This window comes from Paramacrobiotus metropolitanus, unplaced genomic scaffold, assembly GCF_019649055.1.
Source record: "Paramacrobiotus metropolitanus isolate TYO unplaced genomic scaffold, Prichtersi_v1.0 Parri_scaffold0000176, whole genome shotgun sequence".
Lineage (NCBI taxonomy): Eukaryota > Metazoa > Tardigrada > Eutardigrada > Parachela > Macrobiotidae > Paramacrobiotus > Paramacrobiotus metropolitanus.
In genome coordinates, this window is record NW_026570396.1 from 1 (window position 1) to 14,712 (window position 14,712).

The 14,712-nt window shown below is 40.5% G+C and overlaps 5 protein-coding genes across 5 annotated transcripts; 2 read left to right on the plus strand and 3 right to left on the minus strand.

The window, feature by feature from the left end:
* Window positions 1–1,102: 1,102 nt before the first annotated feature.
* Window positions 1,103–3,754, plus strand: LOC129600414 (hatching enzyme 1.2-like). Its single transcript, XM_055498912.1, has 7 exons — window positions 1,103–1,292; window positions 2,189–2,293; window positions 2,433–2,547; window positions 2,646–2,701; window positions 2,897–2,944; window positions 3,169–3,240; window positions 3,355–3,754. The coding sequence occupies exons 1-7, from the start codon at window positions 1,175–1,177 to the stop codon at window positions 3,624–3,626; spliced, it is 786 nt and encodes a 261-aa protein (XP_055354887.1). The 5' UTR covers window positions 1,103–1,174; the 3' UTR covers window positions 3,627–3,754.
* Window positions 3,109–5,443, minus strand: LOC129600415 (tRNA-dihydrouridine(20a/20b) synthase [NAD(P)+]-like). Its single transcript, XM_055498913.1, is given in 9 exon segments — window positions 3,109–3,764; window positions 3,767–3,839; window positions 3,990–4,049; window positions 4,052–4,286; window positions 4,377–4,517; window positions 4,576–4,617; window positions 4,718–4,793; window positions 4,918–5,039; window positions 5,255–5,443. Coding segments are annotated over 9 exon segments (981 nt in total). The 5' UTR covers window positions 5,341–5,443; the 3' UTR covers window positions 3,109–3,618.
* Window positions 5,444–5,641: 198 nt separating this feature from the next.
* LOC129600423 (myosin-9-like) lies at window positions 5,642–10,027 on the plus strand. The gene is made up of 17 exons (XM_055498920.1): window positions 5,642–5,911; window positions 5,994–6,127; window positions 6,242–6,315; window positions 6,859–6,917; window positions 7,007–7,076; window positions 7,137–7,198; window positions 7,270–7,378; window positions 7,447–7,541; window positions 7,612–7,796; window positions 7,949–8,016; window positions 8,073–8,134; window positions 8,254–8,361; window positions 8,586–8,690; window positions 8,798–8,883; window positions 8,955–9,129; window positions 9,206–9,280; window positions 9,525–10,027. The coding sequence occupies exons 1-17, from the start codon at window positions 5,750–5,752 to the stop codon at window positions 9,699–9,701; spliced, it is 1,806 nt and encodes a 601-aa protein (XP_055354895.1). The 5' UTR covers window positions 5,642–5,749; the 3' UTR covers window positions 9,702–10,027.
* A 76-nt stretch (window positions 10,028–10,103) lies between these two features.
* On the minus strand, window positions 10,104–11,716 carry LOC129600417 (peptide-N(4)-(N-acetyl-beta-glucosaminyl)asparagine amidase-like). The gene is made up of 3 exons (XM_055498915.1): window positions 10,957–11,716; window positions 10,753–10,887; window positions 10,104–10,586 (listed from the first exon to the last, which is right to left on the minus strand). The coding sequence occupies exons 1-3, from the start codon at window positions 11,501–11,503 to the stop codon at window positions 10,291–10,293; spliced, it is 978 nt and encodes a 325-aa protein (XP_055354890.1). The 5' UTR covers window positions 11,504–11,716; the 3' UTR covers window positions 10,104–10,290.
* Window positions 11,717–13,304: 1,588 nt separating this feature from the next.
* LOC129600420 (uncharacterized) lies at window positions 13,305–14,712 on the minus strand. The gene is made up of 2 exons (XM_055498918.1): window positions 13,977–14,712; window positions 13,305–13,468 (listed from the first exon to the last, which is right to left on the minus strand). The coding sequence occupies exons 1-2, from the start codon at window positions 14,550–14,552 to the stop codon at window positions 13,433–13,435; spliced, it is 612 nt and encodes a 203-aa protein (XP_055354893.1). The 5' UTR covers window positions 14,553–14,712; the 3' UTR covers window positions 13,305–13,432.

A 14,712-nucleotide genomic window follows, 5' to 3' on the forward strand; every position in this document is an offset into this window, starting at 1 on the left:
GCATCCAGAAAAGGTCTCTAAGGAAATGTGTGCTCAAGCGAAACCACCTTGTCGCAGGAATAATGTACGACGGGAATTTCTGATGCTGATAAGCATGTGTGAATACAGGATCTGATGGAATACCAAGCCAGCCAAAATGAAGGCATAATCAAAATGTCGACGAAGTCCACGTCTCATTAGGTTTACGCTACGGTAGCTCCGTATAGTATATCGCAGTTTGCCTACTGCCCCACTCCTCTCTAGTTCGGTTCCCCGCCGCTGCGTCACATACTCAGAGAGAGACGCTTTGTGTCCAGAAGCGAATTTGACAGGCTGTTTACTTTTCCACTGGTCAAGCCGCTTCCAGAGTGGAAGCCACTTGTTCAACCCATCGAGATACAGTATGTGACTCATCGCACTGCTGTCCGGCAGTCGCCGGGCAGACGAGTGATAAACAAAATTTTTATCTACTGCATTAATATTCTGTGCTAGCTATCAATAATGCGCTGCTTTCATGGATATTGTTTAACAGTTTTCGATTAGGGTCTTCGGTTACGGGCATTAAACGCTGAGAGTTTAAAATTCAAATATAACAAAAGTTTTCTTTAAATTTTGAAAACTGAAAAGTCAGTTTAAATAATACGGTAAAAACAGTGCTTTTATACGGTGCCTTTACCGTCGCTATAGCAGATTACTAGTAAACCCAATAACGCAGATCGAAGATTTGAATGTTCATTTTAAAATAAAGAATGTTAATAGGTGATCTTCCGTATTAATAGTCCGTTTTTAATTTAAATCTATGGTAGCCGTTATTTTGGCCTGTCTCACAAAAAAAATTTATTGAATTCCGTGGTGCGAAACCGGGTCGCTTTCACGATGCAACAATGATGAACAAAAGTGTGTCGTTTCGGATGGTCGCCGTAACAATTGTCAAACATTACCAGAGTGAAAGAAAAGAAACCCCTAACGAAGTTGACATCTTTAATTGCTTGTGTCATAATTAAGCAACTCTCTATTCGAGCCTGCAGGAAGTGATCACTCTACAGTCACGTATATGTACGCAACGGTTGTTTTTCAATAATCCTAATTCATTCTGCATCTGTCGAAGCGCGGTGTACATTAATCCACTACGAACAATAGATATACATAGTAATTTTTCGACTATATTTTTACAATTGCTAGCAAAAGTGCAAAAATGTTTGCTCAGAAAAATGTGCTGCTTATCTGTGTCAGTATATTTGCCTATTGTGGGATAACTGCTGCCGACAATTACGTGGATAAATCTTTGACGGGAAAGCTTTCCGTGCAAGTTGGTATAACTACTGCCATAGTACGAATGAAGCGAATTTAAAATAACAGACTTCAGTGATTCTATGGTACTTCATAACAGATTAGTTATGGTCATTCTCGATTTGTCAGAACATTATAGGAGTGATTTAGTACTATTTAAATACGGTATTTTTAGCTCATAAGGGAGTTTAAATCTCTACACGGTCTACCGAATAATACACGTATACAAATTATACCGGCACGTATACACGTATACGTGCCGGCACGTATACACGTATAGAATTATTTATTTATGCGCTCGTCCAGCTTACGCTGCATAAAGTTGTGTAAAGTGTATACTCGGTAGACCGTGTAGAGATTTAATGTACAATTAAATTTGGCATTTAATTATGGTTAATTTACTTGAGCGGAAGTGATTCTTTTGTATTCTACTGGCGCTCATTGCTTAGCAACAGTCTTGTGGTGGGTTGTACTCCTGAAACGTGCATACAGATTATTAAGTTATTCGAAGTTTCAGAACAGTTGCGGCTGCATCCTGAATTTATGTAGTTCTGGTTTGCATGGTTTTTTCTCCCGTTCCGCCCGCCCTATGCGCGGAGGCTTTGTCATGCTAGCATCCCATGTGCAGTTTTGTTCATAATAAAGGGGAGGTTCGGCTTGCAAGGGATCGGTCTGATAGCCAGCACCCGCACACCTGATCGTGGGCATTCGGGGCTGCTATACAGAAAGGTTGAGCGCACGGATGTGCCTCAATCACCGCTTCCCGCACAACCGGCATCTCAAAACGCCCAAACATGTCGCCGTCGCTGCCTTCGTACAATGAGCGAAAGAAAATTAAACTCCCTTATGAGCTAAAAATACCGTATTTAAATAGTACTAAATCACTATAACGAGCGCGGTATGGAAACTGTTATTTTAGGTGATTCCAAACGGAAGTCTTCGCAAGATAGAGAGACATTTTTTGGCAGCCCCACAATATGGTTGAATGCAACAGTGCCGGTTGCTTTTGCCGAGAATTTATCCGGTAAGTCATTTCTCTTTTTACAGTAAAGAACCGCACTAAAAGATTAACAAAACATTTGTAACGAAACAAAAGCAAGAATGAAAAAGTGCGTGTACCAGTGCACGAAACTCTTTGTAAAGCGACGCTCACACAATTTCAGGCAACGAAACCAATGCACTCCTCGACGTGCTCGGGAAGCTGGAGTCACAAACCTGTCTCCGATTCCCAGTGAAGTCAAACGAAAAAAATTACACCTTGTTCACCAAAGGGCCGGCGTAAGTGCAAAAATGAGCTCCGTTAGCCCAAAAGGACGCTCAAATTACTCAATCGTTCTCGTTTACCCAGTATACTTATATTTATATATGTATTCCAGATGTGCTGCAAATGTCGGGATGCAAGGAAAGCGACAATATGTTTTCTTATCAAAAGGTACGTTTTACGTATATATATTATTTGTTCTGTTATAACAATACCCAATGCCTACAATAGAAGTACTGTCTAGTACTATCGTACTACAAGTACAAGTACACGACGTATCGATAGTTTTGAACAACAACACACCAGGTACAACGCTGTTTTCAATATTAATAATATCATAATAAATTTTGTTATTTATCCATGCAGGCTGTTTCACGCCAGCTCGAGTAGCCCGACAACTAATGCACGTTCTAGGTAAGAACATCTGTGCTCTATGGTCTGGTTCGGTTTGAAATAATCTATGTTTCAAGAAAAAATTCTTTACAGTTATCTGTTTTCATCATTGTTCGTCAGTATCGATATAAGAAAAACGTAACGTACCCCAGAACATCGAAAGGAATATTTTACTGTACATTTTATTCTCTCTTAGGTGTATAGTTATAGCAGAGTACAGTATGCAATCTAATAATGCTTTGTAGGCTTTCACAGTGAGCTGAATCGCCCAGACCGGGACCAGTATATCGAGATCAACTGGCAAAACATTCGAACAGGTATAGTAGTAACCAAAAACCAATTGGCCACGTAAAACGTTTTAAAAGTGCTTTTAATCAAAAAGCTGTGAGTTGAGTTACACAAAACAGCAGCCAGAACCAACATCGTTGCAGGGTTCGTGCGGAGCTTCTCGAAATATTTGCCGGAAGCATTCCTCACACTGGATTTTCCATTTGATTTTGAATCTGTCAGCCACTTCGATGGAAACAAATTCGCCAACGATCCTGATACATGGACCGTACGATCCAAAAGTGATCCCAACGAACATTTAGGCAGCTCCAATTCTTTTAGTGCATCAGACATGGCAAAGGTAAACAAAATTTACTGCCAGTCGCAGCTGGACAATTCAATATTTGGGCATTCGGGAATGAAAGCGGTCAGGTAATTCCATATTGTTCCATCTGTGCCGCTCTACTGGTCTGCAATTTTTCTGGATCGATGTGGAAATAATCCGTAATATACTGTACGACATCTTCTTTCTTCTGCAAATCGCTGAATCTGATTCGCTCAGATTTCGACAGTATTTTTCCGTCATCCATATTAAATGATGGTGGAAAATGCGAAATGGACACGACGGATCTCTTTGATTAATCTGGAGCTAAACAAAAATATTAATGTCACAGTAACTGTTATCAGTTCTAACACGGCAACCAAGAAAAATGCGCGTGAATTCGGTTCTGATGTACGAATTGTGGCTATGTTTTAACATCGCGTTTCATGAGTTAAACAAGCGATTTTAGCAACTTACCCAGTCTTCAACACATTCCACAGGTGTCACATCATAGCCAGAAAACAGAGCAGGATGTAATCAAAAACCCCGTTAGCCGACATAACTCCATCAGCACCTGTTGCAGCCACACACCGATCAATATCTGCGTATGTTTTAATATCACCGTTAGCGAAAACGGGGATCCTGACGGCTTCTTTAGCAATCCGAATGGCATCCCAGTCTGCAGGCTCGTTTTTCTGCTTCAGTGTTCGTCCGTGAATGGTTATGAAAGAAACACCAGCCGCCTCGAGTTGCCGGCATAAATCCACGGTTTTGCTTTGAAGCAAAAAAGCTTCGAATAATTTTTTTATTACGTGACAATTAATATTATTCACTAATACCGAAAATCTTTTCTACAAAACCTACGAGATATCCTCATTCACTCGAATCTTTATAGATTTCGTAAAACTAGTTTCCGGAACCCGGTTCCACAGCTGCCGCACCATATCTTGGATCAGTTCAGGTCGACTCAAAAGATATCCTCCAATCTTTTCTCCAATCGCCCACCTTAGAAATTATATCGTCAGCAACAAGGTTAACAACACAAATACCGGAAGGAGCTCACTTCTGAGGGCATCCACAATTAACATCAATCCCGTCGCAAAGCCTATACGATAAATTTTACAAACAATCGAAATTCCTGGTGAAACTCACTGCACTATAATCATTTGCTGAAAAACGAAATTAAATAATTTCCGCGCGCGTACCCAATTACATGTTCAGCTGCGTCCAAAAGAATTTCCGGTGAGCTAGCACCAAACTGAACGATAAGCGGGAAATCATCTGTGAAAAAAGACATACTATGTGAACTTTACTACTATGCGAAAATTTCCGAAAACCGTACGGCGAAGACTGTCTACACAAAACGATCGTTATTTTTTAAGACACACCGAGACACCACTCTCACTTTGATCAGTAGAAAAATCAGCATCGCGAGCCTTAGCAGACTTTCTGAAAGTATCCGCAGTAATCATCGGGCTGAAAACCACGTCCGCCCCCCATTTTCGCATTAAATGTCGAAACTGCAACCTGAAAAATTGCGTATGACTCAAAAGATTTTATGGTTCCGTAACACCGGGAAAACAAAAGTGTCTATTTAACAAGCAAAAGTTCAAAACTTCCGCACATATCCCAAATACGATAATTTTTACAACGAAGTGAAAGCCAAAATACTGTAGCTCAAAGCTGGTGTGAAAACTTGAAATTGATATGAAGAGCAGCCAGAAAATGTTGTGTTCACTTACTTAGAGTACCTCACCATGGGAGCGCAAATCTTCAAAGGTTTCTTCTCGTCCAAAAGTTCGAGTACACCAGATCGTTTCATCCTCATTTTATAGCACCACCGAAAGAACGACTGCAAATAATTGCTCTAGGAATTAAATGAAAGCAAAAGTTTGGCGTCCGTACTCAATGCGATTTCTAAATTTTTACAATTTTACCTAAAAATGTTACTGAGATGTGTGCTCAGCTCTGTACGCTTTGGGTTGTTGTTTCCCCTTTCTACGTTTTCAGCCAAATGGCATGCCATACACGGCGCTCAGTAAGTACTGTAATGTCTTGCTGGACTGTGGCGAATGTGGAAAACGTTTTTCGTGTTTCAGCTGTCTGTCAAAACTAGATTTACTTCAACTTCAATTTTATGTTCCCTGAATCTCTCACTTTATTTTTTCGCATTGTTTTGAGTTGACTAACCACCTTTTTTATTAAAAGCGTATGAAGTGACCCATTTGCGATTAGAAATGCTGCAGATCGAACAGGATCATGCTGAAACTGCCGAACAAGTCGCGGAGCAGTTCGATTTGGAACCCGTCGTAGCTGACATCATGCTAGCTGAGGTTGATCACCACCTGGTACAGCTTGAAAACTGGTACGAAAAGTGGCAAAAACTCAAAGACCGAAAGGTATGCAGTGTCGGACTTAACTTGGAGACTTCAAATACTCGCCGTTTAAAGGATGGCACCAGCTACGCTTTTCGGTTTGCAGGGAGCTGACCTTACTCGCGGTCAGCAGAAGTATGCGGCCATGCTGCAAGAACTGGAACGCTCAGAAGGTGAAAAACTGAAACTGGAAACGACACTGCAGAATGAAATCCATTACCGTGACCAGAGCGGGACAAGGTATCATGATCAAACCTCAAACTTCTTCCAAAGGCAACTGCTGCCTGTGCGATCTGGTGCCCGTCAGGTCAGTTATTATAGTGTTTAATAATCCTAGCCTTTCCCGTATTGTAGAATGGATAAAGTTCGTCAAAGACTGGATGTTCTCATCGAGGATGTGGATTGCCTGTCGGATGTTATTCAGCAGTGTAAGTCGCCAAAAACCCGGAGTGTGATGAGATACTTAATCACAGCTGTACTGTCTGTACAAGGACGCAAATTTTATGGTTATACATACATGATAAACCAGCTCAAGAGCGAATTAACGTGTAAATAAGAATTAACGTGCAAATAAGTAATAATTTTTAATAATAAGTAATAATTTTTAATAATAAGTTAGAGCGAATAACGTGTAAATAAGTAATAATTTTTTCTTTTGACATTGTTCTAATTAACATGAGCTTATCGCAAGAGACAGTAAGCTGCGTACAGAAATAAGATATGCAGGTACAGATAAAGTAATTTAGAGAAATTTACCGCATGCTCTTGGATTACTCTTATTCGTACGTTGCTTATCCCTGTCCAGTTAACAACTCTTTCGTCCCTTCGGTTGTTGTTGTTGTCTTGCTTTGCTGTAGTGAAACATAAGTTTCATTTAAATTATGCAATTGTATGTATTTAAATAATTTTCATCCCATGTGCTTTTTAGAACCATTGTTTTGGGTGTTTTCAATTCTGTGTGGTTCTTTTAGATGACCTAGGTAAAGAAGCGGTTGAAAAAAACAATGCCTCCCGTCTGGAAAAGCAAAAGGTATGTTTGCAATTGATACTTACATTTTTCCTGAATTTTTCATTATTTCTTGCAGTCAGCCATTATTTACATGGGTCATTACTTTTCAGCAACTACTGTTTTGGTACGAATCGGCTAAAAAAGATTTGGTCAAACTTGAAAAGCATCACAAAAATAAAGGTCAGTTTCCATGCTCGACTTACTTGGCTTGTTTCCTTTGTGGAGTTTTCGTCATTTTAGCCCGTCAGAAAGAAGAAAGCCTCGTGAGCCTTGCAGCAGCGGAAGCGGATCTCAGGCTTGAAGTAGGCTATAACTTTCGCTCAGTCGTTGGTAATTTTCACATTCGATAAGGAAAAGTGCTTTAATTGTTCAGCTGGAGACGCACCGGAATTTTCTATCCCGACTCGAAATGGATTTAGCACGGTTGAATGAAGAGCAAAAAAAACAAGAAGGTGACAACACCGACAAAGCAGATGACATCGGTAACCGCAGTTTTGTTTTGTGTTCGAAATAGACTGAGCTAGGTTGAATCCGTTTGCAAAACACTTAGGGCAAGCAAAAAGCAGCCTTTTGGAACTGCAAGTCCAACTGGAATGTGGCAAATCGGCTCTCAGCCTTGCGGAAAAAGACGCGGAGGGAATATCTGTACGACTTCCTTTTATCTTATTTTAGCTTCTTCCTCTGGTTAAGTGTTGCCGTGTATACTTGTTTGTAGTCGGAACTGCAAGAAACCAAAACGGTACTTCAGTTACGTCGTGTGGAATATGAACAGCAACTGTGCAACTTGATGGCTAAAGAAGCAAAGTTATCTGCTCTTCGATCCAACTGGGAAGAAACCATTTTGTCAAAGGAAAAAGTAGTTGAAGACTTAGAAACAGCTGGAAAGTCATGCCAGAACCGGTCAGTTTAGTTTTAGTAATTTGTTAGTAATTTTATTTTTAATTTTTGAGATTAAAATGGCTTCCGTAAAGTTAAGGTAGCCGTATACCTATTTAATCCTGGATTATGCAGTGTTGAGAAATTGTCGACGTGATTTGTGCCCTTATTTTCAGTCTTGATGCTTTGGAAGTCGAAAGAGTTCGTTCAAAGGGAACTTTGGCTGAACTGCAGCTGGAACACGGTATAATACGAAAACTGTCTTTGTGGTTGCATTAATTTGAGGCTCTCTCTATTTAGGCAAGAAGGATTTTCACATTGCGGAATTGAAAGACCAACTTCAACTGCTCCAAAATGCAAATGTAAGATCGCTCGCTACAGTCTGTATGGTGTAGAGAATCCTATAATGGAAATCCGACAAGTTGATGCCATTTAAATTGCGGTATCTTAATTTGGGTTACGCGCGCTTTTACGATTTTAGGAAAATTTCCGTGAAAAACATTCAACTGCTCAAGATCAGTTACGTTGTATTGGAGATGCTCGTGATTCCTTTGAGAAAGCATCGCAGGAGAAAAAGAACGAAATTTTGGTACGTACCAGTTCCATAACATTTTTATGTCTGCATTTCTTGAATCACGCTAGATGCAAGGGTAAGGTAGACACGGGCGTTGTCTGTGTGCACGGGTGACCCCGATCACCGATCAAGAATTAAGAACGTTTTAAGCAGTCATTCAGTTTGAAAATGTTTTAGCTCCGGCGGTGTTTCCGGTGTAAGCAGTGTCGACCTTTTTAATTTCAATAAACTATTGGCAGGAAACTGTGAGCAAAGAAAAATCACTTCTTGAAAGTGCGCGAAACAAGAAGGACTTTCTGGCGAAGTTATGCAGTCTGAAAAGGGAAGAAATCAGTTCGTTGCAGGTACATATATCCTTGACACAAATACTTCAGTATTTGATGTCCACATTAACTTCCTCGCATTTTAAAGCAGACATTATGCTTTTAATTTAACAAATTATGTGTTATAGACTCGCGTCCAAGAACAGAATGCTGCAAACGAACTGGAACAGCAACGGCTTTCCCAGCAGGAAATTACTACCATCATGTTGAGTCCGTAAGTCGTCCATTGCGCACCTAGATTTCTCCTATACGGATAACGCCTTCGAATAAACCTTACTTTTGTAGTCCACCTACCCAGCAAACAGAACAACCGGCACAAAGCAAGCCGGGTCAACCAACATTTTTGCAACCACGTCCGCCTGCCGCGGGAAAGATCATGCATCCACGACCCGGTCCAGTGGTGCCACGAAAGCGTGCCCTTTCTATGAGCAGTAACGAAAGCGAATATGTTGACCTCCCAGTAAGAAAACATTAATTCTAAGAATTTGGAGAAGTAATATTTTGAACTGAATGCGACTTTCACAATTTTGTTGCAGACTAGCGTCATCATGTCGGAGGATTCGGTTCGTGGAGATGATTCCCCAAAACGCGTTCGCGAGGCAGCAAATACTGTAAATCGAACTTGAGTATTTCAGCTCCCAATTGTTTACTGGCTTAAATTTTATTAGATTACTATTATACTTTGCAAATTTAAGTATGCGGCAACGTTCCCCCATTTTTTAAATATATGTGATTAATAAACAAAGAAGTAATATTACCCATTTGTACTGAGTAGGCCTTACCAAAACGGTTAAAGAATAAAATAATTACTCATACGAATAAATCGGTTAGTTATTTCTTGAAATTTTTCTTTAGCAGGAATTCTACAGCGATCGCGCCACTGCAGCATCCTCAACCATGAAAGCTCGGATGAACAGAAAGATCTCGGAAGGACTGAACAGGAAGGGTATGGCTCCGCCGAAAGTGCCCGCTCGTGGTCGGCGTGGTGGGTTGAATCGCGGTAATCGTCATGGCCGTTTGGAATTTTTGTGATTACTTTAATGGAATCTGTTCAGCAATTGCGACACTAAGCTTTCCCCAAGAAAAGTCCGTTAAAAGAAAACAGTTCCCAGACAAAGGTTGAACGTAGAATTCTGTTGCGTTACATTTTGTTCGGTTTCGTTGTGCGTGATCAGATAGGGGTCGTGTTTTGTTGGCTTTTGGAGATTATTGTTTGGTTTGGTTAATTACACGACGTGGCGACGGTTAGTCGACTGGTTGCGGTGCCATATTCTTTCCAAAGTACTCCAATTTTGGGCATAAATAAGTTTTTGTTATTTTCGATGTGGTGTTTTGCTTTTTCTTTCTGTTATATTAAATGCCAGAAATTTGAGAAAATCTTTGTGCTTCTATGTGATTTCCGATATTTATTTTAACATTATTTCGATATTTATTTGAACAACTTTTTGTACTACATACAAAATCAAAGGAACATAATATACGAATACCGGATACCAAGTACTTATCACTTTCACAGATATCTTGTAGGTGCACTTTGTTAAGTGGCGCAATTTTTATTGAATGAATCTGTCAGTAACGAATTTAAGTTTTGAGGAATATAATAGAATCTGGAAGTCTAGCCTCAGCGGTTTTGCAGCTTGACCACGACTTCGAAAGGGCAATCGGTGTCCTTTAGGTCTTGTCTGAATAACTGAGCGTGCTGCCAAGCTTCGCTTCCACTTCCACCGTGCAGTTCCGCAACAATAGAGAAACTGTGAACACCTTGAAGATGTTTGATCTTTTGCTCTTCTCGTTGGTGCTTATTGCTTGGGTTGATCTCCATTTTTACTCCTTTATCGCTAATGAACGTGGCCTTGACACATCCGTTGTGATAGGTTTTGGTTGGAAACTTCAATTTCACCGTTTTCACTGAATATCCTGCAACATTTTTTATATCTACAGTATATACCTACTGACACTTCAAAAATTGTAAAATATAAGTTGTAAATTGTAAAATATAAGTTTAAGCAGTATTTTACAAACACAACAAAAAGACGGTTACGATATGTGGCAATAAAGTGCCTGTGTAGAGCTGAATTCTCACCGGTCCCAGAAACGTCAAATCGCCATTCGATGCGAGCGCTATCACTATTCGGCACACGAGCAATGTAGGCCTTTTTCCAGTCATGTTCCACTTTATGAAACATATTACGTTCGTCATAAACACATGACCGCCATCCTGTAAAATTGTTTTAGTAAGCATTACCACTACTCATAAAGCAAACGATTCATGTGAACTGTAGCATACCGGAACTTTTTTTATCGTGAGTGGTGGATCGCACATAATAATCGCCACTGGCACAGTATTGCACTTCCATTTTTTTATGTCGAACTTCCTCGGTCGAGGGCTTGAATACAAATCCCACATTGCCACCGCCCTGCTGTTGGGCATAATGGGGATTACTAGGATGGCCAGTGACAGGAAATCCATGCCCACTCGCCACTGAAGCGCCGGGATAACCGGGCGGAAAAGTTCCGGGTGGCAGATGACTGTGAGCCGCGGGAAAGACCGGGGACACATTGACATGCGGCTGGGGCACACCCGTCGCATACCCGGGCGGTACTGCTCCGGCACCCGCATGGGCAAACGGCTGGGCGCTGTGCGGAAGATATGGGCGTGGCACTGACACGGGAGGGACTGGTTGTGTCGGCGTATACAAGTTCGGATATATTGGTTGTGAAGGGGGATAACCGGCAGTTGGCATCGGAGGCCCCGGATACGGAGGCGGTGGCATGGAATGGTTCATAGTCGGATTGTAGGCCGGATTGTACGCTGGCGGACGATTCGGATCCATCTTTTACCGAGGTGTGTAGCGATGGTACCACAAAGTATAATTTAGTATCGTAATTAAATGTAAAGGGAGGTTGAAATATGACAAATTAATGGCGTTTTAATGGCATGTAGCACTAACTGTTGTTGCAGATTTTAAATTCACATTCGCGGAAAACCAAATCAACCAGTGTACATATACTGATCGTTTGGAACTTTATAACCTTCAACACGACACCAGTGAGTAATATAATATTTATGCATCTGTCGTCCGAAAGAGGAATCGTCAAATGAAACACCGATAAGGTTATCGCTGTTTGATTAAGGCATGGACATTGGACACATTGCGTTCAACTCGCATAAAGAACTCACAGAAAATACAAATCATGCAAACGATTAAAAATTAATTTTACAGTATAAGTACATAAGTACATGCCCATGGCACTGCTGGGCGCTGTCTATGGATACTACCTCGTATTACATGTAAGTACTGTATCAATCAAACATGTATCACATATTCGTATTAACATATTCATATCACATATTCATATTCACATATGCCGCGCCTAAAGCTCGCACAACACAATGGTTGTGTATCTGATGCGCGATCCGGCTCGGAATTCTAATTACTAAGGTATCACTTCCGGATCATGACCTAACATGGGTTAACTGAGAAAAAATCATGTTAAGCTGGATGGATATACTTTGCACACTACAGGAGTAGCCATACTTACCGTATAAGTACCAAACGGTACGCTTTGGTTGGAATCTTTGTTTGGATGATAGCATGTTTTATTCTTATAATCAGTTTCACATTTTGAAATTTTCGACTATGGCTAGTTATTGAATCTACCTACAAAATTAAAAGTGTTTGCAAAGCTGTCGAACATAAAAAAGGTAAGCTACTCGCTACTCCTAAATCCTGGTCAACTTTGGAAATCACAAGCAGAAAAACATTAACCGCGACTATCAATAACAAACACCACCATCTGCCTTAAAACAATGTTGGGATGTTACTTTTGATCATTTGTCCTACTGTTATATAAACTATCAATTTAATTACTCGCAAAATGCCTATTGTGCGAATAATACCATATTTCAAGTAAAATGTGAACATTCACATTATCTGCCTTAAGTGCTCAAAAAGGTCACATTTTTAAGGGAATTTGCTATTTTATGGTGCAAACCGTTTTCAGTACACATTTATGAGCAGCGGTTTAGCTAGTCGCTAGTCATCCATAATAATTTCCTTTTGAGATGCCTTCTCGCTTTGGTTTTTCTTATAGTTCACTGTTGACTCCCGACATTGCCCAGCAAACCACCATTTATTCATATTTTCATACGATTTACGAATCCGCTCTTTCGGTGGGCGGTGCAGGAGTTCGCATATTTTACAAAAACTGCTGCTCTCCCTAGTGGGAATTCCTGGCATATACCACAGCGGATTTGGGGGGTATTTCCAAGCGAAATGTTTTAAATACGCCTCTTCATTCCGCATTAGATGGATTAGATATTCCGCCAACGCTTTGGGAGATGGATAATCCTCGACGTTTATCACCGCACCGGGAGGCAGAAGTTTTTTGTAGTCCGCGCCTCCGAGTACAATTGGTACGACGTCATTGTTGAGAGCGCGATACAGCTTTTCGGTGGCATAGCCTTGGCAGATGCTGAAACACGCAGAAATTTTGGCACATCAAACTTGACAACATACTATTAGATATTTACCTGTTTTCAAATGACAAATAAAACTTAAAATGCTTGATCAGATCTTCCGAATCGCAGCCATTGGCGCCGTGCTTATGCCGGCATGGATCCGGCTGGTCACATTTGCCTAATTTGTCGATGCTGACATATTTTCCCAGTTCAGCAGCATAATCCTCCCGCTTACTGGCCGTGTCGCAATGGGATACCAGCCACAGGATGTCACGCTTGGAGGCATACCACAGTGGGTCGGTTAAGGATTGATTAAAATGACGAGGCGTGTATCCTCCTGAAAATCAGCAGTCTATAATTTAAGACAGCCAATTTTGTTATAAATGCAAATACATAGATACAATACTATTATGGATACGTATACGTACTATTATCGCATCTGTATTGTAAATTTTTAGATTATGTAATTAGCATGATTATATTAATACATACAATATAAATATTATAACAAATAAGTATTACAAATGTACTATTTTAATTTAGATTTTATCATACATACCAGTATGTTTAATATATCCAGTTTATAATTACGTACAGTGCTATAAATCAGTTTCTAAAACTATACTCTCCTAAACTGTGCACTAACATGAATTTTAATACGAATACGCTCACAAAGTCACAATCAGTTGTCATGCATGTTATCATTAAAATGATAGTCCGTTAATGATACTGCACCTGTGGCTGTATATAAAAATGTTATTTTGAAAGGTTTATGTAAAACTGACTACTAGCTTTCACATCTCCGCATGTGCCTTTATTGAAGCGGATCAACTGTAGAAAATTACCGGTGTATAAATCGGATATATGTCGGAGTCCAACCGATACGACATGGTCAGATTGAAGAAACCCGGATGATTATCCCAAGCGCGATAATTCATCAGCTTCTTCGTCGTATCAGGTGATTCGTCCAAATGAAAAATATAGTACACAGACCGATTCCTGGCGGACTGATGGGGTAAGTCCTTCGGGTTAAAATCGGGCATGTAAAAGATGATCGCACTGGCTTGCTTCCGCTCATTGCGATTCGTGACGGCGAGACACCGGCTTTCTGGACAGTTCTTGAACCAGCCGGGCTGATTGTGCTGGTCATACGCCAGCTGTTCGCTGTTCCACTTTGTCCAAATTAGCATTTTTTTGTACGCACCGCCGGTGTTTGTGGAACTCTCGGCTATCATGTTCTGCGATGAAGCAGAATCGTTTTTCACTTCCGTATCGCGAAAAACCTTGTCATAGTAGTAACGCTGATCAAACAACAAAGTCACGCTGTCAATTAGACGCGAGTGTGGAATCACGGTGTAAATGCAGAGAAAACTTAGCAGTCCCATAAGAACAAAATACGTATGCCGTTTTTCTGGCTCCATTGGAGTTTCGCTGTCTGTAGTCAGCCATCAGTGGGAAGGTAAATAAACATTTACGTGCAGATACAGTTAAATGCTAAGCAGTTCGAAACTATGAAGATTTTAAAGTGTGATGGGAATTTTTCATCAACCATATTGTTCATTGATGATCTCTGAGCAAAAC